The 25,296-nt window shown below is 44.0% G+C and overlaps 1 protein-coding gene and 1 non-coding gene across 4 annotated transcripts in view; both read left to right on the top strand.

The window, feature by feature from the left end:
• Nucleotides 1-92: 92 nt before the first annotated feature.
• The window catches only part of CLIC5 (chloride intracellular channel 5), a 152,270-nt gene continuing 127,066 nt past the window's right edge, over nt 93-25,296 (top strand). Inside the window, exons 1-4 of one of the 3 annotated variants that reach the window (XM_064476552.1) lie at nt 93-365; nt 9,101-9,265; nt 18,444-18,637; nt 19,877-21,086. In XM_064476552.1, coding sequence (XP_064332622.1) covers nt 20,544-21,086 — 543 coding nt within the window. In that variant the 5' untranslated portion in view covers nt 93-365; nt 9,101-9,265; nt 18,444-18,637; nt 19,877-20,543. Of the gene's footprint in view, nt 366-9,100; nt 9,266-18,443; nt 21,087-25,296 lie in introns of all 3 variants that reach the window. The other 2 variants (XM_031434599.2, XM_064476553.1) reach the window with 2 other exon arrangements.
• LOC116147845 (U6 spliceosomal RNA) lies at nt 15,794-15,900 on the top strand. Its single transcript, XR_004131437.1, has one exon. It is a non-coding gene; the product is annotated as a U6 spliceosomal RNA (small nuclear RNA).

Below are 25,296 nucleotides of genomic sequence, written 5' to 3'. Positions count from 1 at the left end.
CGCGGGCGCCTAGCGGTTTCTAAGACCCGTCCCCGGATTGGACGCCGCAGCCGCAGTCGATGTAACTCCCTTTCCGATTGGTTGGATTCTGGTACCACCTGGGGACGGCGGCCTTGATGGGGTAGAATTGGATCCAGGTGAAGTTCGTTCCTCTCTCTCTCCTGCTACGCACTTTTCCTAATGTCCCAGGACTGAATGCCCTTGAAACCGAGCGAGTGCCGGAAAGGCCCCTGGCTATTGCCAACCCCAGGCTTACTGCCACTCCCAGCTCGCCCCTAGTTAATACGCACCTGGCGGCCTGGATGTCTGCAGGAAAAGCGACTGCAAGGCCCAGCACAAGTCTAGAGCAGTTCCAGCCAGCTCCGGTGAGTTGGGACAAATACAGTGTGGTTCCACTGAAGTATCTGTCTTACTGGAGAAGCGAGCCCCTCTACATGCGAACTGAGTATGATTAAGGTCGCAAGAAACACAGAAACACGGGCCTTGCAGGAGGGAACTAGTAACGGCTACCAGCTGAGAAATGGGCATTTATTTTTCACAGGTGCGCGTGGGATTACGCGCCTTCCTCTTAATTGGAAGCTTGATCAAACGGTCGAATGTAGCCTTAAATTTACTAGCAGAAAAAGAAATGTCCAAACGGAAGTAATTTATTTATTAACACTTGGTTTACCCAGGCTTACTTCGCAAACAGAGGATAGTATCTTTTTTCTGTTTGTGTCTGCAGTGACAAACACAGAACCTGGCATAGAAAAAGTAATCACTAAATGATGACTGGATTTAATGGGATGTTTTAAGGTGGTCCGGATTCATTGCCCCCCCCCCCCCCCCCCCCCCGTTAAAGACTCAAGCTCCGAGAGAATATTCCCTTTCCTGGTCTCTGCTGTAGCTCTCGCCTGGCTCGCAGACATATGTGTAATAGTCTCAGGTATTAAGGATTTAATACCTGTAAACCCAGTACCTGGATTAATAACCTGTGGCAGTAGACCTTAGAAGTCAAAGTCGGAAGTTGGTCTCATTGGCCAGAGCTTTAGAGTGTAGCCATTACCAAGACCCTGGAGTCCGGAAGCAGCTGCCGAGACAATTTGGGGCTGGATATAATCTGTGTACTTTCAAAAGTTAACTCCTGTTTCAAACTTCAATGCTGGTTTGTGCATTGGTGCATTGGGGCATCCTAGGTCCCTGGGCTCTCAGAGGTGGAAGAAATGGCAGATGCCAAGTTGTTCAGTCCCTACAATCTGCCAGACCTGAGTTTGAATACTCAGTAGCTGAGCAATCTTGGGCCAATGTTTCAACCTGTCTCAGCCTCCATTTCCTCATCTGCCAAACGGGCCCTCTTACAGTACTGACCTCTTAGGGTTATTGCCAAATAAATGAGATAAAGCAAATTAAGTCCTCAGCACACCTGGTAAGTGTTAGTGATTGTTATTGCTATGACCAGAAGAATGTTCCCCAACCCAAATGGTCAGGGGAAGGCTGAGTTCTGGGGGAATTTATGTAATGTCCAACTTAGTTGAATTTTAATTTTCTGGCATTTGGGGCATACGATTATGCATATCCTGATTGTTCATTCACTGGGTGCACAACTGCTTGAAGAGTAGATAGAACTGACTGCCCGGTAAGTCAGACTGTGATGGAAACAGGAGTTGGATGGGCATCAGGTGAGAAGGGCTCCCTTCATTCACTGCCCCTACCCCTGACCGTGTGACTGGGTCAGATCAGGGAGTCCTATGCAGTCTGATCTCTGCAAGACAGTGTGGTCAAGAACAGAGGGACAGAATTATTCGTAAGGATCTTTTGGTACCAAGTGTCTGTTATCCTACAAATAATTACTGTTTCAACCACACATAAAAACCTATTTAAATATACTTAAATAATAAGAATATTTAGAATCTCATGAAACAGGAAGTCCAGAGATAGAGCAGGCTTCAGAACTGGTTGACCTAGCCGCTCAACAGTGTCACCACATCCTGGGTTCTTTCTCACTCTTCACCTGGCTGTTAACAGAATTGGCTTCTGGTTCCCCTCGTGGTTTCAGGAGTCATGATTCATTTTTTCACTTCTGTTTGGTCAATAGAAATGACTTCTAGGGTTTTTCGGTTTTGATTTTGGCTCCAGCAACCAAGTCTTTCCATCACCTTGATTAGAATTGTGTCATATGCCCAAATTTAAGTCCGCAAGGAACATGAATTTACCAGCAGGCCAATTCAGTCTACACTTTGAGCTGAGTTCTCTTCCCCAGAGTGCATGTCTTCTCTCCGTGGGAATGAGGTGGAGTGGGTGCTGGGAAGTCCACTGGAAAGTCCACTGAAGGGTCACTGGAGGCATTTAATGATGATAAAAGAAAACATAACAGTAACAAATTCTTCATCTCCAATGTGATTTTTTGACATACTGTTTTATTTAGGTAGGCAAAATAATAGCATTCATTTATAATGTTCTTTCAGCTCAGCTTTTGAAAAAGAGATACATATATAATTCTTAGAAATATGAATAAAGTTGAAACTCATTTTGTGTTGGAGTTTGAAATGAACTAGGAACTATAGTCTAAACCCATTTACAAATGCATCTTGTGCCCCAGAGGGAACTGAGTTGGCTAAATTCACAAAAACTCATTTAGAGTCTTTGCCTCCATGGCCAGTGTGGGGTTTGGAAGCAGCCTGTTAGAGGCAGTGTCTTCCCCTCCCTACTCCATTAACTAACAAGATGTATCATTCATTCTTTAGTGTAAAATATGTTAAATGTTTATTCTGTTTTTGAGATCAATGACATAGCGCTTCATGCAGTTATTTCTCTTTTAAATTCCTATTTTGTAATGCATCACTCACTGCTGGCAGGAATGGGTCAGAAGTTAGTGGTTACAGGAAAAAAGTTTCAGAACAGAAGCCACACCCTCCCCAAAGGAAAACAATCCTGTCCACTGTTAAGTCTGACTTAACAACAAAACTGAAACTAGTGAATCAAATTTCAAATCACTAGGAAGGTATTTTATGTTTTGCTTTTTAATATATATTAAGTGTTAATGTAGAGAAGACATAATACAAGTTTTATCTTAAATATATGATGAGGAAAGAACCTTAGGAGCCATAACACTAATAATTCTGGAAGTTCATTTAACAGAAACTCTGCATCCACTCCATTCCCAGCATGATTTTATTTGATAACCTCAATTAAATAAGATTGCTGACTGTTTAAATACTATCAAAAGTGATTCTCTTTTATCCATCATGAACTACTTTTTGTTAAGCATTCTTCCCTCTAAAGGAATTTTTTAAAGTATTTAATAAAGTTGTTCAAGAAAGAGTATAAATTCTTTTGAGGCCTTCTTATGTGGAAGCCAATGTGCTAAATTTTACAAAAGATACAAGAATAATAAGTAAGATTCAGTCCTTGTCCTCAAGATGCATCTCATCCAGGAAGGCACATGGAGAGGATATTACTTTGTTACTTTTGCCAGAATTCATTTCCCCTTCTTCCAATGCTTCCACCAGGAAACCATCCTACTTTCACACTTAGTTGCAGGAATCTTATGGGGCTGACCACAACCCGCCTCCTCGCCAGTGGACTCCTCAGGTGACCAGCTATCTCAGTTTGCCCAAAACTGGGGTTTCCTGGAGCACAGGACTTCAGTGCTGAAACCAGAAAAGTCACAGGCAAATTGGGATAAGCTGGTCCCATCTACTGTGACGTGAGCCTGGCTTATTAGAGCCAGCTCTGGAATTAGTTCCATGGTGGGTGATGGGGACATACTTCAGGCCAGACCAAGAAGATTCAATCCTGAAACATTTGTTTAAACATTGAGAAAGAGTCTATTTTTCAGCAGGAGCAGCTGAATAAGCAGAATACAGGCATGTCTCCTTTCATCCCCCTTCACGGAGACTGCATTTTTTACAAATTGGAAGTCTGTGGCCTCCCTGTGTTGTCAGTTTATGGGCATCAATTTTCCAACAGCATTTGCCCATTTTATCTCTCTGTCACATTTTGATAATTCTTACAATATTTTAAATGTTTTCATTATTATTGTATCTGTTATGGTGATCTGTAAGCAGTGATCTTTGGTGTTACTATTGTCATTGTTTTGGGGGACCTGCAAACTGCTCCCATAGAAGGCAGCAGTTTCAATCAGTAAAAGTTGTGTGTGTTCTGTCTGCTCCACCGACCAGCGCTTCCTCCATCTCTCTCCCTCTCCTCAGGCCTCCCTATTCCCCAAGACACAACAATATTGTAATTAGGCTAATTAATAACCCTACAATGGCCTCTCAGTGTTCAAGTGAAAGGAATAGCCCCATGTCTCTCACTTTAAATTGAAAGCTAGAAGTGACTAAGCCTAGTGAGGAAGGCGTATCATAAGCCAAGACAGGCTGGAAGCTAGGCCTTTAGCGCCAGTAAGCCAAGTTGTGAGTGCAAAGGAAAAGTTCTTGAAGGAAATCCTGTGTGCTGGTCCAGTGAACATATGGATGATAAGAAAGCGAAACAGCCTTATTGCTGCTATGGAGAAAGTCTGAGTGTTCTGGATGGAAGATTAAACCAGCTACAACATTCCCTCAAGCCTAAGCCTAGTCCAGAGCAAGACCTAACTTTCTTCAGTTCCAGGAAGGCTGAGAGAGGTGAGGAAGCTGCAGAAGAAAAGTGCGAAGCCAGCAGAGGTTGGTCCATGAGGCTTAAGGAAAGAAGCCGTCTCCATAACGTCAAAGTGCAAGGTGAGGCAGGCAGTGCTGATGGAGGAGCTGCAGCAAGTTACCCAGAAGATCTAGCTCTGATAATTGATAAAGCTAGGTATGGTAAATAACAGGTTTTCAATGTAGATGGAACAGCCTTCTCTTGGAAGAAGAGGCCATGTAGGACTTTCATAGCTAGAGAGGAGAAGTCAATGCCTGGCTTCAAAGCTTCAAAGGACAGGCTGACTCTCTTGTTAGGGGCTAATGCAACCAGTGACTCTAAGTTCAAGCCAGGGCTCATTTACCATTCTGGAAATCCTAGGACCCTTAAGAATTACGCTAAATCTGCTCTGCCTGTGCTGTATACATGGAACAGTGAAACAGATGATTGCACATCTGTTTAAAATATGGTTTACTGAATATTTTAAGCCCACTGTTGAGACCCGTTGCCCCCCCAAAACAATTTCTTTCAAAATGTGACTGCTCATCCACAGGCACTTTGTCCCCCAAAAGCTCTGCTGGAGATACATATTGAGGTTAATGTTGTTTTCATGTTTGCTAATACAACATCCATTCTGCAGTCTATGGATCAAAGAGTAATTTTTGACTTTCAAGTCTTATTATTTAAGAAATATATCTTGTAAGACTATAGCTACCATAGATAGTGATTAATCTGGTGGATCTGGGCAAAGTAAATTGAAAGCTTTCAGGAAAGGATTCACCATTCTAGATGCCATTAAGGATATTTGTGATTGGGAAAATGGGAAGAGGTCACAATATCACATCAGCAGGAGTTTGAAAGAAGTTGATTCCAACCTTCCTGGGTGACTTTGAGGGGTTCAAGTCTTCAGTGGAGGAAGTCACTGCAGATGTTGTGGAAATAGCCAGAGAACTAGAATGAGGAGTGGAGCCTAAAGGTGTGACTGAATTGCTGCTGTCTCATGATAAAGCTCTAATGGATGAAGCATTGTTTCTAATGGATGAACAAAAAAGGTGAGTGGGAGTCCACTCCTTTGAAGATGCTGTGAAGATAGTTGAAATGACAACAAAGGATTTAGAATGTGACATAAACTAAATTGAAAAAGCAGCAGGAGGGTTTGAGAGGATTGACTCTAATTTTGAAAGAAGTTCTACTGTGGGTAAAACGCTATCCAGCAGCACTGCTTGCTACAGAGGAGTTGTTCATGAAAGGAGGACTATGTGACCAACTTCATTGTCTTATTTTAAGAAATTTCCCCAGCCACCTCAACCATCAGCAACCACCACCCTGATCAGTCAGCAGCCTTCCACATCTAGGCAGGACTCTCCACTAACAAAAGAGTAGGACCCTCTGAAGGTTCAGATGATGGTTAACTTTTTTTTTTTAGCAATAAAGTATTTTTAACTTAGGAGTGTACATTTTTTTTTCAGACATAATGCTATTGTACACTATAAATAAACTACAGTGTAGTGTAAATATGACTTTTATATGCATTGAGAAACCAAAATATTCATGTGGCTGGAGTTATTGCAATATTCGCTGTATTGCAGTGGTCTGCAGCTGCACCTGGAATATCTCTGTGTAAGCCTGGAGCTGCTGGCCCTATACAGGGAAAGTCTACCTGGGAATGAAGCCAATTACTTACATCTAAAAAGGGGATAGAGGGGCCAGGGAGTATAGCTCAGTTGTAGAGCTTGTGCTCAGCATGCACAAGGTCCTGGGTTCAGTCCCCAGTACCTCCAGTAATAACAACAACAACAAAATAATAAAAAAATAAGAAAAGGGTATCAGAAAAGCAATCACCGGCTTACATTATACTATCAAGTAAGCTAAATGCTATAAGAGAAGCCCAAAAGAGAGAGGATAAATCATGCAGTTCAGTTGGGAGTTTGGGATTAGCAGATACAGGCTACTATATATAAAATATATAAACAAGGTCTTACTGTGTAGCACAGAGAACAATATTCAATAACTTATAGTAGCCTATAACAAACAAGAATATGAAAAGGAATATATATATATGTATATATATATATATATATATATATATATATCTGAATCACTATGCTGTACATCAGAAACTAACACAACATTGTAAATTGACTGTACTTCAATAAAAAATTTTGAAGGTTGGATCTGAACAGATCCTGCTAACGCAGAAACAAGTGAGGGAGCAAGGAATGTGCTAAAGCCAAATACTTGCTAAAAAGAGAAAGTCAAATTCTGCCCTCCGTTCCAACATACCACCTCAGAGAAGAAGTAGGTGAACTTCTGGCCCCTTTTCCAGAAGCCAGTGCAGTCCTGACTCCTCACCATTACTGCTTCATATGATAATGATGTCGTGACCAACTCCCACCCAGGACACGCAGGCCCAGCTCCCCACAAGACTCAAGACACTCAGCATCGTGGCTTCCAACCGCCTGCACCAGAGTCTCAACCACAGGCTGTGATGGTTCACCTTCAAGGATAACCTTCTATGGTCCAGCCTCCAGGGTTTCCCTGGAGCCACCCAGCTGCTCACCAAATCCCCTGTCTTCTCATTTTCCTCTCCATGTCACTCATCTGCAGCACTCAGATGTTCTTGTGCCAGTGAGCTGTTTTACTGCCATCTTGGAGGTTTGCCAGGGTCACCCGATGATTTTTCGAATCCCCCCCAGCGGCTGGTGAACATCTTATTACTCTTCCACATCTTCTGTGTGGGACTCAGACCATGCAGGACCCCCAGAGATGCAGGGAAGCTCTTTACCTGTATTAGTTTACTGGGGCTGCCATTACAAAGTACCACACGCTGGGCGGCTTAAACAACAAAAAGTTATTTTCTCACGCTTCTGAAGGCTGGAAGTCCCAGATCAAGGTGTCAGCAGGGCTGGTTTCCTCCGAGGGCCTCTGTCTTTGACTTGTAGATGGCTGTCTTCTCTCTGTGTCCTCACATGGTCTCCTGTGTGTGTCTGTGTCCTAATCTCCTCTTCTTGGAAGAACACCAGTCACATTTGGATTTGGACCCACCCATAGGACCTCATTTGACCTTAATTACCCCTTTAAAGGTCTCCAAATACAGTCACATTCTGAGGCACTGGGGGGTAGGACTTCAGCCTCTGAACTTGCGAGGGGCACCACTCAGCCCAGAACACAACCTACTCAAAGAGGTGGCTGGTCCCCTTGCCAGTATGACTTACCTGCTCGCAGATGTGCCTCACCTGCTGGTCAGGTTCCACCTGCTCCTGAGCTGCCTGCTTCCCTTCCTCCCCCGTGTGTAGTCTTCCCGCAGCAGCCAGGTGGAGCTTTGGGCAGAGAATCAGTTCCTGTGGCTCCCTGCTCAGACCCCACCATGGTCCTTCATCATACCCAGAATGGATCCAGGCTTCTCACACTTGCTGGCAATGCCCCCATCACCGGACCCCTGACTATTTCTTGGACCTTGGTTCCCTGCAACTCACTGCTTCATGCACATCATTCCTAATCTGCTGACCTTGCTCCTTCCCAAAGACACAAATCTCGTTCCCACCTTGGAACTTTCTCCTCATTTCCACTGCCCTCCCGAATCACCCTCCACTCAAGCTTTGCGTGTCTCACTCCCCATACGTATGACACTTCTGCCTAAATACAGATTCTTTTAAACAGAGCTTATACAATTGTTCATCATTCAGATGTTTTGAAAACTGAAATTTTGTAAAAACTTGAAATTACAGGGGTGAAACCTATACAATTAATGATTTTTTCAGGAAGAACTACATTTAAGGCACCCTACCTAGGTAGACAGTTATTTGTCTCATTTCTCACACAAAGGGAGATTCTGTACAATTTTTCAGAAGCCCGTTCTCTTCTTTAAGTTCTTAATTACATGTTCTGCCAAAACTAGCTATGTGACTACAGGCCAGTCAGTTCATCTCTCCAAGTCCTTTGTCAAATGGAAACACTTCTGTTCGCCAGCATCAGGAAGCTGTGATTGACAGACGCACGGGGCAAGCTCAATTGAGAAGATACTTCGGGTACTGAGCGAGTTAGAGACAGCAGATAAAACTTGTGACTCCTCTGGGTAGTAACTAAGGAAGTGATGAAGAATATTATCACCAATCCTTTATATGGCAGGTTTGTTGGAGTTTGTCCCAACCTTGTTTTTCTTTTCTCTGACTTTCACTTTTCATTTATTGTATACCATCTTAAGTCCTTTCTGGAACAAGGTGAAGTTACATATAAAGACGTTTTTAAAACAGCAACTCATCCTCTGTATTCATGAATCATGCTTTAAAAAATTAATTTAAAAATTCAGCTCTACTTTGAGCTCTGTGATTGGTGTTTTATCAGCCTCTATTTTCAACTTTAATAATTTGAATATGGCTGGGGTCATTTTGCAAATCAGGAAGCAGAAACACGGAAATCACCTAGGTTGTGAGTTTTATCCTTTTGCTACCTTATTCTTCACGCTCACTTCATACACTTTATTTTCTTTTTGTTGCCTCAATAGGTCCAGAACACACCTGGAATGAACCTAAAAATATTTCTTCCTGCAGCATCGTATGTAATGTATGCAGTGATTATTTCTGGGGTATTTAAGTTTATGAATGACGACAGAAAGTGAAAGTCAGAAAAGGACCTCAGAGAGGATTGGATTCAAGCCCGCGTCTTACACGTAAGAAGATTTAATTACCTACTTAGTTTGAAATAGCAAATTTGAAACACACATGCCTTCCCTGAGGACATTATAAAGCTGTCAGATTATATTGGGCTCCTTGAAACAGCCTTCTGAGGCACGCTTGTACCTGCTTCTTGGGCACTTCAGAAACTCTCTGAGCCTTGGAGTGGTCTTGTCACCCAAGTATCCCGCATTTGGGCAGATTCCCATGTCTGGGTCTGTTCATTTAGCAGATTGGCATAGGGTGCATGAAGACCCCAGGTCAGTTAGTTGAGCACAGAGATGTTTCTCCTTTATAAGATGCATTTCCAACCCTCACCGCCTCCACAGGCATTTTTGTTTTATGGTGTATTAGATGGGAAACATAGGATGTCTCAATTCAACTCTTTTCATTCAATTCATTATTGGGGTCTGCTATGGCTCTGTGAAACCCAGGTAAGAACGCAGTCAAGTTTGCTTCTCCAGGGACTTTGTAATCTAGTGATCCATCAATCTAATGAGAACATCACCAAGCAAATGCCTGGGTGGTGGTCAGGTGCACTGTCTTGATTAAACGTGTAAACGGCCGTTTCCTGGTCTTAATAACATGGCTGGGTGGTCTGGATGAGGATGAAACTAAGTGGCTTCTCCTGTATCAGTAATGGAGGAAAACCCAGATTCATCAAATGTGAAAGTTGGTAAGTACCTCAGAAGATACATGGGTCCATCTTGCTTGCTGTCCAGGTGAGGAGGCTGAGACCCACAGAAGGTGGCATGTTCAAGATCACAGCTCATTACCATCTGACTCAACCTCCACCTGGATTCCCACTGCATTATCCCGAGCCCTCTTCTCTCTTCACTTCATCAGGACCAGCTCTGCCTTTCAGCAGTAGATGAGTGCTCTGAGGCAATGATGCTGATGCAGCCAACGTCGAGGTCCAGAGAGCAGTCGTGTGGGGGCGTCTCACCAACGTTCAGGCATCACAGGAGAGCAGAGGGCACGTGGCTTATTTTATTCATGTTCTGGGTGGTAGTCTTCAGCTTACGGCAGAATTTAGGATGGAAGCACTCTGAAGTTGCTCCCCAGCTCAGAGCTCACCCTGGTCCTAGCATACCATGCTCTGCTTGTCCCGCAGCACTGTGCCTGGACCACAGGTGGATTCAGGCACATGGAGAAGAAAGTCACCACCAGCAACAGCGAAGTCAGCTACCTCTGTGCTGGTGCCCAATGGCTCCACGGCTTGTGCACAGAAAAACTCAGAGGTTGCCAGTGACTTATGCTCCTTCCTCAGCTTTCAAACAAGTGTTCTGGACAGTTCTTCCCGGCCATCCCTGCCTATGATGTCAGTTGAGGTAGCCGAGGTACCCGGAAGCACACACCTTTGCCACCTATCTTTCCCCTGCTTTTGTGACCTGCCACACCTTAGGACATGACTAGTTACCCGGAGCCGTCCACAACAGGGAGGCAGGTGCTAAGGAGATGAGGCAGGTCACAGATGCCAGGAGGAAGTTCTTTCTAGCACACAGAGCCCTGTATTGGCAGGGGGTTGGTGGGGGGGTCCACTGCAGGCTAGCAGGCTCTGCCCTGCGGCAGGATTTAAGGGCAGGGGACCTGCAAGAGGTCATCAGACGAAGCGGACCTCATGGGCTGGGCGTGTTACCAACACAGTGACATATCATGGAGCCATCGATCAGATGTGGGATGCATACTCAGGATGGGGCCCTGGAGACACAGCCTGAAAACCAAGGAGACGGTTAGACCCAGATCCAGAGCAAAGTTGCCACTGAGTTTTAGAGTGCTGGGAAAGAGCCCCCCTTCTTCAGCCAGCTTGGGTCTAGAGAACGAGAAGGGAGGTGTTCCAGGGCCCATCTGTGTTCAAAGAAGGGATGGGATCACGAGGTGATCCCAGACGTACGGGCTTGAGGAAAGTCCGCCCACACCTGAGCTCTCTGGGCTGTTTTCACCGCAGCTGCTCTTGGTCAGAACCCACATTGCTGCTCCCGGACCTCAGAACTGTCATCCTTACAAACTCTCCTAGCCAAGGTCTCATGCTTAGGGAACCTGAAACCAGAAAGAACTAGAAGAACAGGAAGCACATAGCAATCACTGGTCCACAGCAAGCACTCTGACTGTTGTTTTGCAGGACGACGTGCACCAGCGATCGTGTGGTCGCCTCCGGGGAGGTGGGGGGACTTCGAATGTGTGTCTTGAGGCAGGAGGTGTAGGAGATGGTTAAGTAGAATTTTCACATTTTATTTTTTATTCTTTGATACCCTGTGAATTCCTTACGTTGTCTATTTTCATTATTTAAATAAAAAGTGTGTAAAATGTCTTATAAAAATTAGGGGGCATGGGTGTAGCTCAGTGGTAGTATGCATGCTTGGCATACATGAGGTCCTGGGTTCAATCCCCAGGTACCTCCATTTAAAATAACTTTTTAACATTTAAAATAAAATAAAGTAAAAATTTAAAAAACTAGAATAGGATGGAGTTCATGAATGGTGCCAGTCTGCCTGGGTCCCCGTTCATGGCTGCCACAGTGGTCCTAGCCGTGTGGAGCCGCAGTACCAAGGACGGGCAGGTCAGGCGAGGGTGGTATGCCTCTGCAGCCTGTGCCCACGCAGATGGCACCTTGGCCAGGCGTTGGCACCACCATGGTGCAGGCAGCACTAGAGCACAGCCAGGGAGCTATACGTTATAGCTCAGGGCAAACCCCAGGGTGACCCTTCCTGCACCTCAGTTTCCTCATCTCTAAAATGGGTGTAGGGGCAGTGATATCTGTCCCAGCTAACACACAGGATTGGGGTTTTGTCTTTTCCCTTTAGTTTTGCTCTTTCCTAGCGACTTGATATTTCTGTGCCTTATAGCTGTGACGTAGTGACAGGTGTGACAGGTGAAGGGTCAAAGGCTGACAAAATGGCTGGAGCTAAGTTGGGACGAGTTAAGACAGGTCGCCGTGACCTGCTTCTGCCTGGCGTCTCTGGAGAGCTGAGAGCAGGACCTAAAATAGAATCATTTCCAAGAAAAGGAAGCCAGTGGCATTTTGTCAGAGTGGCGGAAGGGAGGTCTCAGCCCTGTATTTTATGGTCTTAGGCGTTTGAAATAACCCCAGGAAAGCCCTGGAGACGTTCCTGAGATAGAAATCTGCTCCACTGTCCTTCGAGAAAACTCCATAAACAAAGCCCTGTCAGCACGATCACTGCTCTGCCTGTCCCCGCAGTGAGGGAATGTGCGTTGAGGAAACCTCCCCTTCCCTCTCCTCGCAGAGAGAGGCCCGGAGAGTGCCGGCCCAAAGGCCAGCGTGTCCACTCGTGCACCCATCGTTAAATGTGCGGCCAAGAGCCGACACCTGCAGTTTTTTTTTTAATTGAAGTATAGTCGATTTACAATATTGTGTTAGTTTTAGGTGTACAGCAACATGATGTATATCTGTGTGATTCTTTTTTAGGTTCTTTTCCATTATAGGTTATTACAGAGTATTGAATATATTTCCCCGTGCTGTACAGCAGGACCTTGTTGTTTACCTACTTTATATATAGTAGTTTGTACCTGTTCATCCCAAACTCCTAACTTATCCCTTCCCGTCCCCTTTCCCCTTTGGTAACCATAAGTCTGCTTTCTATGTCTGTGAGTCTGTTTCTGTTTTGTAAATATGTTCATTTTTTTTTTAGATTCCACATTATCAGTGATATATCATTTGTCTTTCTCTGTTGACTTAACTTCACTTAGTATGATCATCTCTAGGTCCATCCATGTTGCTGCAAATGGTGTTATTTCATTCTTTTTTATGGCTGAGTAATATTCCATTGTGTATACATGTATATGTATACACCATATCTTTATTCATCTGTGGATGGACACTTAGGTTGCTTCCATGTCTTGGCTATTGTAAATACATCTGCAATTTTTAAACTGATTTTCCTATAGAACTACCTTCGTATTTTCCTGAGTTTTAGATGTGCATGGTCTTTGTATAAATAAATAAACACACATATACATATATATACACATAAAGTAAGGCAGTCTAGAAATGTGGATAAAAGAGAGAGCAATTCTTCTACAATCCCACCACCCAGGGATAACTGCTTTTGACAGTTTTATGTGTGTGTATTTTTCAAAAATACATTTTCTTTTGCATACATTTAAATTTTTTCCTGTGTCAATACATCAGGAAGACCGATAGCAAGATGATAACTATACAGTTTTCACCTGTTCAGTGTGTGGAGATAACGGAGAAAAGCCTTCTGCTCTCCTTTCCAGAAAGTCCTGCTTCCAAGGGAGGTTGCTTTATTCACTCCGTCTTATTCACAACCCAGGGGGCTGCCCTGCAATTGAAAGGACTATTTCACAGGGTCCTGGAGGGAGAACTCGGTCAGGTCACTTTTCTGTCCCTCCAACACGCTGCAGGACAAACATCCTGGAGGCCAAGGAGTGTTTTGACATTTGCGGAGGATAAGACCCCTACATGGGGGAGTGTCTGCACGTTTAGTCCAGAGGGATGAACCCTCCCCTTCTTCCTGGAGTTTAGTGTTCTGATTTGATTGTTACTGGCCTGATGTTTGAGCCATTTCCTGTCCCTTTCCCTGAAAAGAGCAACTCTGAAACCTGTAAGTTCCTAATCTGTCTGTGGTGCACCTGCTGTGCCTGCCCACCCCAACCCTGACCCCGACGGGCAAGCAGCAGGGTGGCCAGCAGCCAGTGCTCGGTCCGGTCCCCACACCAGGTCACCAGGCTCTGGAAGCTTCTCTGGGCCAGCTCTGCACTGGCACCAGGCCCTGCTCAGCAGGCAAAGAACAATTAGTATGTTGTTCCCCATCAAGTTCACAGTGTAAAACCTGGGCCAGGCACAAGCTTGCTCCGCTCCCCTCTCCTCGGCTGCTTTGACTTTCTAATTGGTGTTGACTCCTGGCTGGGGAGAGATGGTGGACAGAGGACGGGGAGCAAGGTTCTGTCTTCAGTGCAGAAGCCCCTTCCACTCCCTTGGCCAGGCTGGTGGCAGCTTGCATGTCCATAGTCCTGGCAAGGGCCACGGTTCCTCCCTGCCTCCCACAGAAAGAATCATGTCACACATGCCAATACAATCTAATTTTTCCTTTTCTACCATAATGATTCCTGCTATGCTGCTTTTGAAAAAGCAAAGATAAGATTTTTTTCCAAACTTATATTTTGTTTTCTGCTCTAAACACATGCTTAGCCCACCTATAAGGTAATCCAGCTATGCTGACCAGGTATACAGATGTTGGAATTTGGGAAACTTACCAAGTTTAAGCTCATACTGCTCGCTGCACGACAGGCCGGTAAATCGAGGGACTAGTTGTTGGGGTGAGGAATGACGACTTTATTCAGAAAGCCAGCAGACTGGGAAGATGATGCACTACTGTCCCAAAGAACCACCTTGCCTGAGTCAGAATTCAGGCTTCTTTTACACTGAAAGGGGAGGGAGTAACATCAAACATTTCCTGGTTCCGGTCAGACTCCGGAGGGGAGGTGTTAACACCTTCCTTCTGCAGCCATTCCCAGGTGGGCTTGGTCGGGGTGTTTCCTGCGAGCAAAACCAAGGTGTTTTAGCTTAATGCTCATTACCTGGGAGGCAAGGTTCCTAGAGATGGGCCACTATGTATAATTTAAGCTTACAGGCAACATCTCTTGAGTGATTGACTTGCAGCAAAAGCAATAGAACACAAAAGTTAAACAGACCCACTGTGGAGTCGGACTTGTTCTTCCCTGTTACAAAACTAATAGCGTTCCCACGGATGTCAGTTTCTGTAGTATTAAAAATAATTTCTGTTAATGAGATCTTATTAATTCTAGGAATCTAAAACTGGAGTTTGTTCTATTTTGATGTGAACTCATTGACGTATCACACTTTGGTATCTAGTTCTAAGAGCTGGAAGGAAAAGATACCCACAAACCCTAAGAAGCTTTACCCTAAACAGCATTCTTTAAAGACAAATTATATTTTCTTTGCAGTCTTTTTGAAGATTTCTTTAACTTTAAAAGTTTAAGGTCTACTTATGTGACAAATACGAAACTCACCAGGAGAGCATTTAAAAAGTACAGATGTCCAGACCTCCATCCTATCTGCCCTCCTGTGTTGATTGAGCCCAACCCCGGCACTGTTCAAGAGTCAGCTGTCATGTTTCCGTGTCTGTTTTACGCATATATCTAGTCATCTGTCCACCCATCAGTTCATCTTATATTTTGATGAATTTCAACGTCAGTTGCAGACATCGGTATGCTTTACCTAGAAACATTTCAGCAGCATATCAATGATGGTAGTTCTGAATTTATTTAGTTCTTTTTCTTTTTGAATAAAATTTACAAAAGACTGAAATGTACAAATCTTAAGCTTACTCTTCTGAATTTTGACAAGTGCACACACCTGTGTAATTCAAAGTTCTGTCAAAATAGACGTTTCATCCCCCAAGAAAGTTCCCTTAGAACCCTTCCTGCCTGCCCCGTCTCCAGGCAATCACTGTTCTGACCTTTAAAAAAGTTCCAGATTTGTTTTGCCTTCTGTCACATCATATAAAAGGAGTAAGACCGTTCTCGCTTCGGCAGCACATATACTAAAATTGGAACGATACAGAGAAGATCAGCATGGCCCCTGCGCAAGGATGACACACAAATTTGTGAAGCGTTCCATATTTTTCCATAAAAATCAACAACATAACGCCATTTGCAGCAACATGGATGCTCCTGGAGAATGTCATTCTAAGTGAAGTAAGCCAGAAAGAGAAAGAAAAATACCATATGAGATTGCTCATATGTGGAATCTAAAAACAAAAAAACAAAAACAAAAAACAAAGCATAAATACAAAACAGAAATAGACTCATAGACATAGAATACAAACTTGTGTTTGCCAAGGGGGCGGGGGGTGGGAAGGGATAGATGGGATTTCAAAATTGTAGAATAGATAAACAAGATTATACTGTATAGCACAGGGAAATATACACAAGATCTTATGGTAGCTCACAGAGAAAAAAATGTGACTATATATATATGTTCATGCATAACTGAAAAATTGTGCTCTATCCTGGAATTTGACACAACATTGTAAAATGATTATAAATCAATAAAAAATGTTAAAAAAAAAAAAAAAGGAATAAGACCATATAGTAAGTACTGTTTCATATCTGGTTGTTTCACTCAACATGACACATTCGAGATTCACCCATGTTGTTGTGTATATCAGTTCTCCGTGCCTTTTCATTAGACTTTGGCCCAACATTGACCAAGAAATCTTCAAGACAGGTCTGGCAGCAGCTTGGAGTCAGGCGGGACCATAGCTGGTCTCTCCTTTGGCTCATCAGTGATAGAAGTCAGTGTCCAGGTCACGGGCAATAGATAGGAAAGGGGAGGAAGACATGTATTCTCAGCCGCGTTGTAGGATGCTTAACCTGGTAAAAAGCAGGAGTTTGATTGAGAGGTGGTGGTAGGAGAGAGAGAGAGAAAGAGGGAGAGAGAGAGAGCAGTTTTTGGACTAGAGTGACCATCTAAATAAATAAGAAAGATGAAAACCACAGTGACCTCATGATCCCCAATCTTGTATACTGTACGCATACAACAGTGTGTGTGTGTGTGTACACATACACAGAAATGCTCATTCATTCAAGGGGACGTCTTAGCCTTCAGTTTGAGACTTCAGGACTTAGAACTAATGGGACAGACACTACGTGCCATGATTATTAGCAGTGACAGTGGAGTTTCTTGAATGATAATAAAGAAACCGCAAACCTCAAGACCCAGGACACCAAAAGTGCCCCACAATGTTGGTATGGAAATTGAGTACAAATCTAATTTTATGTATATGTAGACACATGTGTATACACATACACAAAATGGAACCGTTTGGATTTGGGGAGGGGGGAGAGAATACAGAATTTAGATAGATATGACTGCTTATTTTCTGTTTGGTTTGAACGTTACAAGCTAAGACTTGCGGTAGAGTTTTATGTAATAAAATGAACCAGGGTCGGAGCAAAACACATCCAAAATGAATTTGTAGATTGACTCTAGGAGAGGAATCGTTTAAGAGAGAAATACTTTTAAAGGGCCGCAAAGGACTTTTGTGATTGGTGTTCTCTAAAGATGCGATCCCACTTGTCTTCGTTTGCCTGCCAAGTCTAGGAAGACATCATTTGAATTTACTCTCTCCCCTAGGAAGTTTAGTTACTGTTAGTTACTAAGGGATAGTGAAAAGAATTTGGATTTGGCTTCTCTGTTTACTCTGTCTGCCTGATCTTGGACAAATTACTTTCTCTGAAGTTGTCTCCTCAGGTGTAAAACAGAAAAACGAACTGCCCTATAGAGCTGTTGTGAGGATCAAGTGTTCCTCACGAGCTCCTTTCTCCTTTATTTTAAAATTTAATACTCGTTAAGTGAACTGTAAGGAATTTTAAAAAGGGGTTGGGGGATTGAGCTCTAACGTGACACATCTAGATAAAACATTTTAAAAGTATGTTTGGAATTTGAGGCACCTTATTCTTACGGCAAAATAATTGGGAAATGGGGAAAAGCCATCAGGCTGGGGAATCTGTAAACTGCAACAGTTACATAGCGTTTTAGCCTGGAAGAAGAAACAGCTCAAAAGGTGGGGCGGGATTGGAGCTGAGTGTGAGTAACAGTGCCCCCTGGTGGACTTTGCATGAAAGAAAACACTCCTTCACATCCTCAGGGTGTTTTTGTACCTGATTCTTCTTGCACACTGTTTGCCTTTGGTAAAAACATGTTTATTTGTATTGCCTGGTCTATCATTCCGGTTCAGTTCTAGACGTCTGATATTTTCCCTGACTCTACAGAGCTGCTTTTGCAGAGCATACATTTTAAACTTTTTCTTTTAATGATCACAGCAGTGTCAGCTATTAGGGAAACTGAGCCCTAATCTTAGTGTTATAACTACTCACCAGGAAAGCAGCCTGAGCCATGGCTTTCACATCTGTAAAACGGAGTTCATGATACATGGCTTACTGCATTCTTGGGCAAAGCATGCAAAACGTCTGTACATGTGTTTGAAGGTTGCAATGATGGCACAATGCAAAATGTAATGGTCATGACTTACAGTAGGTATTGGGAAAGAGAGCAGCTTCAAAAATGCATAATGATAAATGCCATCCACAGTGGAGCTAAGCTCCATTAACATACTAACATGCCGTTATTACTTACATTACTTAACATTTATTTCTTCCCTCCAGAATCTCTTCATTCTGAGCTCTCAAACCAGTGCAGCTTAGGGGTAGGAGGATTGGAAACTAACGCTGAACAAGCTGCTCTCATCTGCCGGACTCTGAGGTTTCACACATATTTTTGTCATTTAACCTTTCCACCAACACTTGGAGGAAGATGTTACTTCCATTTTTACAAGTAAGGAAACCAAGCCTCAGAAAAGGTAAGTGGCAGAGTCAGCATTTGCACCCAGGTCTGTTTGGCACCAGAGTTCCCCCCACCACCATGTGGCTGAAACATCCCTCCTTCATCTTCATAGACTTTGTAAACAAGAAATGCTTCAACAAATCTCAAGGTTTTTTTCCCCCCCACAATTTCATAACTTCTCTTCTCTGCTCCTCACATCTGCCCACTCTGCACCCAAGTGGAAATCAAAATCAAAACAAAATTTAAATGTGTGTAGATAAATGGAGTACGTTATCTGCAGATAGGGAAATTTAAAGGAAAGACAGAGGCAATCTTGAGATCCCTTGCAAAGTATTCCGTGAACCCTGCCCTGGCAGCTCACCCTGTGTTAACAGCGGAGTCACGGTGTCACAACCTGGGAAGCACACAGAGGCGAGAACAATAAGAGAGTTTCCCATTTGATTGTCCGGTTGGTTGGGCCAATTACTTATTGCGACAAAATCCTTTGCCTTTTAAAATGTCATTTGGCTCGAGAATAAAGAAAAATTGCTTTGACTCTTCTAAACTGACAAATCACACCAGCTAGTATTTAAGTTTACTCTCTGAGAAAGACTTTACTGGTCTTATATAAGAATGCTTAAATTCAATGCCTAATACATGTCTCACTTTTCAGTAAAATAAAGGGTTAGCATCAGTAGCCTTTAAAGCCTGTCCCTGGCCTCTCCCTTCGTCTATTCTTTAAGTGATCCCCAAAGCTAGAATTCTAGAAATACTGCTCTGCCTTGCTCCAGAAGTCCTGGATGCAACACTGGAGGCAGGAGTACCTAGGAGCTTCTGTGAGTAAGATGCTCATCAAACGCTGTGAGACCTGTCAACCAGAGTTGCATTGCTTCTCAATTTTCACATGATTTCTAGACATTAGAGTCCTTTAACAGTCCACCTGCGGTGTCACTTCAGAGAGAACGATGTGCGTGGTGTGGTGAGGGAAGCAGGAATTATGAGGACAGAGTACCCGGTTAACACACAAAGAGCCCGTGTAGTCACGGCATCTGTAGGTGACATCAAGGAGGCAACTTGTGCGTAGGGTTCTTTGCTGTAGAGGCCCGTGGAGGACAGAGAATGTGTCTTCTAACTCAAGCGCTGAGTGCTCAATTCAGTATCCTGTACATGAGAGAGTCTTAGTGAAGATGACTGGACGGTGATGATCACACAGGGTTAAGAGCAAAACAAAAACCAAAACCAAAACCTCAAAGCCATAAATCTTTGAGTCCCTCAGGTCGGGCGATCGGTATGGATGTGACCATAGACCAGAGCATTTATCTTCTTTTCCTTCTGCCATTTCATTACCGAGTGGTGGCCCCAGATAAGAAGTGTAAACGACGTTCATCACCGACCTAGAGCATGTCTAGCTCATTTATCATGGGGTATCGATACGCAGACATTTTGTTCTGTGTGAAGAATTCAGCCATTAACAGATGAATTACAGCTGGGAAGAACTGTTCTCCACTGAATTGCAGGGACTCCTTGAATGTTGTCAACATTTGGAGGCAACTGAAGGGAGGAGCTCGATTTAGCGACAAATGGCTCATTGTTCAGAATTTCTACGTATGCTGGGAAGATAATTCAGTCCAACCTCTCGTTGATCCAAAGAATCTTGGAGTTACTGCCAAGGAGGAAAACCACAGAGTCTGCTTGAAAATATCCTTGGGACTGAAGGGGTTAACTGACTGTGTAAGCTTTATCTTATGTCCAGTGGACTTGTGGTTTGCTGATTAAAGACTCCGGTCAATGATTGTTAGAGACCTGTCATTGATAGCTGTGGCTAGCTGCCGCGTTTCACAAGCCCGCTGACTCCTCGGCGAGGCGGTGCCACATTCCCTGTCCCTGTACCCATCTCAGTCTGCCGAGGTCTGCCTGCCAAAGGATCTGTCGGGTCCATCAACATGAATGACGAAGACTACAGCACCATCTATGACACCGTCCAGAAGGATGGGGTGTATGAGGATTCAGAGCAGCCAGCAGAGCATGGAGGCGCCCTATATGATGACGTCCTTGAAGATTTGAGGTCAGAAGACAATTTATATGTCAATGAGCTGGAAACCCATGAATATGACTTGGTGTCAGCTCTTGCAGTTGTGGAGGAGAAGGATAGCTTGGCCTCTTTGCAACCAGAAACAGGAGAATACCTTCTGCCTGATGATGTCCGTCCTGAGGTCCAGGATCTTGAACCAGGTGAGCCCCAGGAGGACAGGGGCATCTCAGTGGAAGAGTTATACTCACCAATCCAGGAGCAGGAGTCTGACCCAGAGGAGCCCCAGGAGAACGGAGGTAGGTTGGAGGAAGACCTGCCTTCTCCCTCAAGCTACACCATCCAGCGGAGCAGAGCCTTCTCCACCAGCGGGGATTCCCTGACCAGCTCTTCTGCTGCTGATGCGGAAGAAAACAAATCAGCTTCCACGAGCCCCAAGATTAACCTCTTCGTGAAGGTAAGGGCTACCTCTGACAGGCACAGCCGCACACGCAGAGGGTGAGACTGGGGTTTTATTTTGCTCTGAGTGAGTGGATTCACTCAGATGCATGGTACCATGGACCTTGTTGGGTCTCAGTACACATTCAGGAGTAGGGCTGGTGGGACGAGTCGCCCCACGGTTCCCCCGGGACGGCTCAGAATGACAGGCAGTGGAGAGTGCATTTGAAGTGCGAGTCTCGGCGTTGGCGTTTACACACCACGGGCAAAGCGTTTTGTAAGAGTTCACTTATGAGTGTGCAGAAATGGGTGCTCACATCCTCTCCTTGGTGACAGTCAGTCGTTAAGTACGTTTTCCTGTCTGGTTAAATTTCCTTCGTCAACATGATTTTGAAAAATGAAACCAAGGGTTGTGAGAGAGGGTCAAATCGGCAGTTTGGCACCAGAGTTTCCTTCTGAGCATCTCTAAGTTCACAGAGAGTCCTCCGTATATCTGGTCAATAAATGCTACTTCTGTCACTCAGCTTGTCCTTTGGCACCAATATAACTAACATATCTGATAAGGTAACGTGATTTCACTAGTAGTAAGACACTTATTGCCAGTGTTAATGTTTAACACATATGATTATTTAGACAAAGAACTTCGGTGATCTTTATATTAGATTGGTATTCTAAAGATTATGGTCGTAAATACTATCGAAACATAAAAAGCAGGGGGAGGGTATAGCTCAGTGGTAAAGTGCGTGCTTAGCATGCACGAAGTCCTGAGTTTAATCCCCAGTACCTCTGTAGATAAAGAAATAAATCTAATTACCTCCCCCCCACCCCAAAAAACATAAAAAGCATTTCTGGGCTAAACGAATCATCTTTATGAATCAAGATGGCAGAGCATTTTCCCCAACAACCCCTGAAATTCATATTTACATTTTTTTTTTTACTGTGAAGACAACATTTTAGTAAATACTGACACTTCTTGCTAATAAATATGATTACTCTAGGAACCTATAAAAACCCCTGTCCACACTCATTTCTTCCCTTTCTGGTTTCCAGTTAACTCCTCTAATGAATGAAATGCACTTTAGTTGCTAATTTAATACATAATTATTTTCTACTTTGTGTTTTTCCCTGGTTGTTTTGCGTCTCCTTTATTCTACTACAAGGTCCTTCTCAAGGGCACCCAGCAGAGTGTTTGGTTCATAATTGGGTACCAGGCAAGCCTTGCCTGGGATTGTGTTGAGCATCTGAAGGGAGCTGGGTGTGTAAGGCAGGGCCCTTGCTCTCAATAAACAATGTGGTGCAGGAGACAGACTTGCAAGTTGTGAACTTTGGTGAAATGGAGGAGCGAGCGGAGTGCTGTGGGGGTTCTGGAGTGCCCAAGCGGGCACGAAGGAGCAGGAGAGGCGGCATGGAGGAGCTGATGTTCAGACAAGTGCATTCAAGCAGCCTTCCAGCCTTTGTATCCATATGGCCATTGTGTTAGTTTCTCAAACCTCAAACCACAACCCCCCAAGCCCCCTCCCCCCCCGCCGCTTTTTAAAGTGAGGACTAGGTATATCTTTTCCCCAGAGCAGAGGTGTCCCTGCAACTTCCTGCAGCAGACAAGATTCATCATCAGCATTGTGGGCACATCAAACCATTACGTGTGTATTTGGCAAAGTGTTGCTTTTGTAAGAAATTCAGCTGCCGCTGGTATTGAACCAAACCGGAGCAGGAGGAAATAGAAGGGTTGGCGTCTCCAGCTGGTGCCAGCCGCAGGAACAGCTACCTGACCGTCACGTGTGGTCCCTGAGTCACTTAAGACCCGTGGTTCCCTAAAACAAATATGGAATCTATTTCGCTCTTTAAGTTTACATCCTTGCTGGTGTAATTATGCCGACTGAGGGGTGGTAGAGAGAGTGAGGTGGGCGCAGCTCTGGGCTCGGCCTGATGAGCCTTGGAAAGAGCTTCCACTTGAACTCTGAGTGATGGGGGGAGTCATCTGGGGCTTTGGAAGGAACATTCTGGCTGCCTTTTGGGTAACAAGACTGTAGCAGAGAAAGGGTCGAGGCCAGCAGAACAGGTGGGAGGCAACTGAAAAACTAGGCAAGGGAGGATGGTGGATTGGACGATGCTGACAGCAGTGGTGGTGCGAAGTGGGGTTGGGATTGTTGGGAAGAGGGAGCCCAGAGGTTTTGCCGGTGGGTCTGGTGTGTAGTACAGAGAAAGGGGTGCTGCTGGGTGAATGGACATGTTCTTTCCATTTCCCCTGTGGACCTCTTCCCTGGGAACATATGATCGAGAAAATGTGCTCATACGGTCATTCATAGACCCCTCTCTTCCTCCCTCCCTCCCTCCTTCCTCCTTCCATCCTTCCTTCTTCCTTCCTACTTTTACAATGTACCAATGCCAGGTACTAGATATAAGATACAAACAGCTTAAGTCCAACGGTCCTGTGGGGAAGACAGATAAATACAATTCTTGAAGATAATAAGAGGAATGAAATCCTTGCTTCTTGAGCATTGCCTGAGATCCAGTGAAGGAAAGGTCTCTCGTAAGAGCTGCAATCCACACTACAAGGCAACCAAGAGGGGTTGTCGGTTCAGAAGTTGCTGATAGGATTATGAGAACTGTCTTGCTGCTTTCTGCTAAAATTGAAGGACCTGTAGACATTTTCCTAGTTGTGTTTGTGTGTGTGTACGAGAGAGAGGGGAGGGGGACAGAGAGGCTGATGGAGAAAAGAAGAGACAGAAGTGGAAATGGGAGAGGAAAGCATTCTGGTGTTTTATTTAATGCAGAGGAAAGAAAGTATTCTGATGATGACTGCTGCAAAGAGAAATGGCACAGATGAACACCCTCTGTCCTGCACATTGTTGACATCCCTCATTATGGAAGGCAGTATATATCCATAGGTTGTAGAGCAGGTTTGAAGTCAGGTTGTGTGGTTTGAAGCCTGGCTTAACAACTTAATTCCTGTTAAACTGTTTAGCAGTTTCCTCATTGGTACAACAGATGTCATAATGATACGTTCCTCCCGGTGTGGTTACAAAGATTAAATAAGAGACTCCATGTGAATTGCTTAATAGGGCACCTGACATATAGTAAATGCCCAATATGTAGGAGCCTAAATTATTATTATTTATTGTGATGAATTTGAACCATCCATAAAGTAATCACTTTTATTTTAAGCACTGTGCCTTAGAGTTAGTAGACATTACAGATGTTCCGTTAGCTGATCTTAACGTGACGGTGTAACATTGTGGAAGGACCGCTGGTCAGGAATGTCTGACACAGCTTGGTCAATAATTTACTATGAAATGTGCCTGGATCCCAGTTTCCTCCTGTCTGAAATGCAGTCCCTTCCAGCTCTTACAGGCTTTGACCAGGGTACGTGGCTCCAGCTCTTTCTCAGTGTTATGAGTCTGGCACCATCTAGTATCCACTCCAGGTGACTGCTTGATAGTGATTAGGATCTCCAGATTTGGGTGTGATTGGAAGGGCCAACAGGAGACCAACATTCCTTTTCACCCTCAGCTCACGTGAGACATGTTCATTGAAAAGCATCCTCAGAGTCTGCCTCCGATACGGGGCTCACAGGGTCTCCATGCAGAGTTGCACAGGTTGTGCACTGAGTAAAATTAGGGGGCACCATTCACAGAAAATGTAAATGGTGTCCTTCTGAAGTCAGGCAACAAAAGAGCCCTGGTGGATCTTTTTAGACTCATAGCCTGGAGTACTTTTTTCTAAAAGAGTAACTCCCTATAATTTGGTTCAGTATAATGGAAAGTCACAGAATTGTTAGTAGAAATTGTTATTATTGCTGTATCACAGAAACCTAATGCTGTTCTAGGGGTCATGGTCTCCAAAATAGAGTATCCAACATAATCCATGGGGTGCTAGAATACTGTAATTAGAATAAAAAATATTAAGCATTATTTCTATTAATTTAACCTAATTTTTATCCAAAATGTAAATACATTTTGTATAATGACTATCTTTTTTTCACTTATTTATTCATTCAACTGACTGTCTGGATATGTCTGAGTATTTAGATCCTTGACTTCATACAGACAAATTTCTGGAAGAAGCTAGCCAGTGTGACCTTGATGCATACATTATTATCTATATGTGTACCTAGTTACTTTGTATTTGGTGGGGAGGAAGGATAATGTGGGTTTAGCACAACGTTTTTTGATTGATGTTGTTTTAGTATAGTTCACAATTTAAAAAAAAAAGTATTTGTGTGGTCTGCT

Source organism: Camelus dromedarius, chromosome 19 (genome assembly GCF_036321535.1).
Source record: "Camelus dromedarius isolate mCamDro1 chromosome 19, mCamDro1.pat, whole genome shotgun sequence".
Taxonomy (NCBI): domain Eukaryota; kingdom Metazoa; phylum Chordata; class Mammalia; order Artiodactyla; family Camelidae; genus Camelus; species Camelus dromedarius.
Note: the sequence above shows the minus strand (reverse complement) of the source record. Positions and strands in the feature narration are given on the sequence as shown.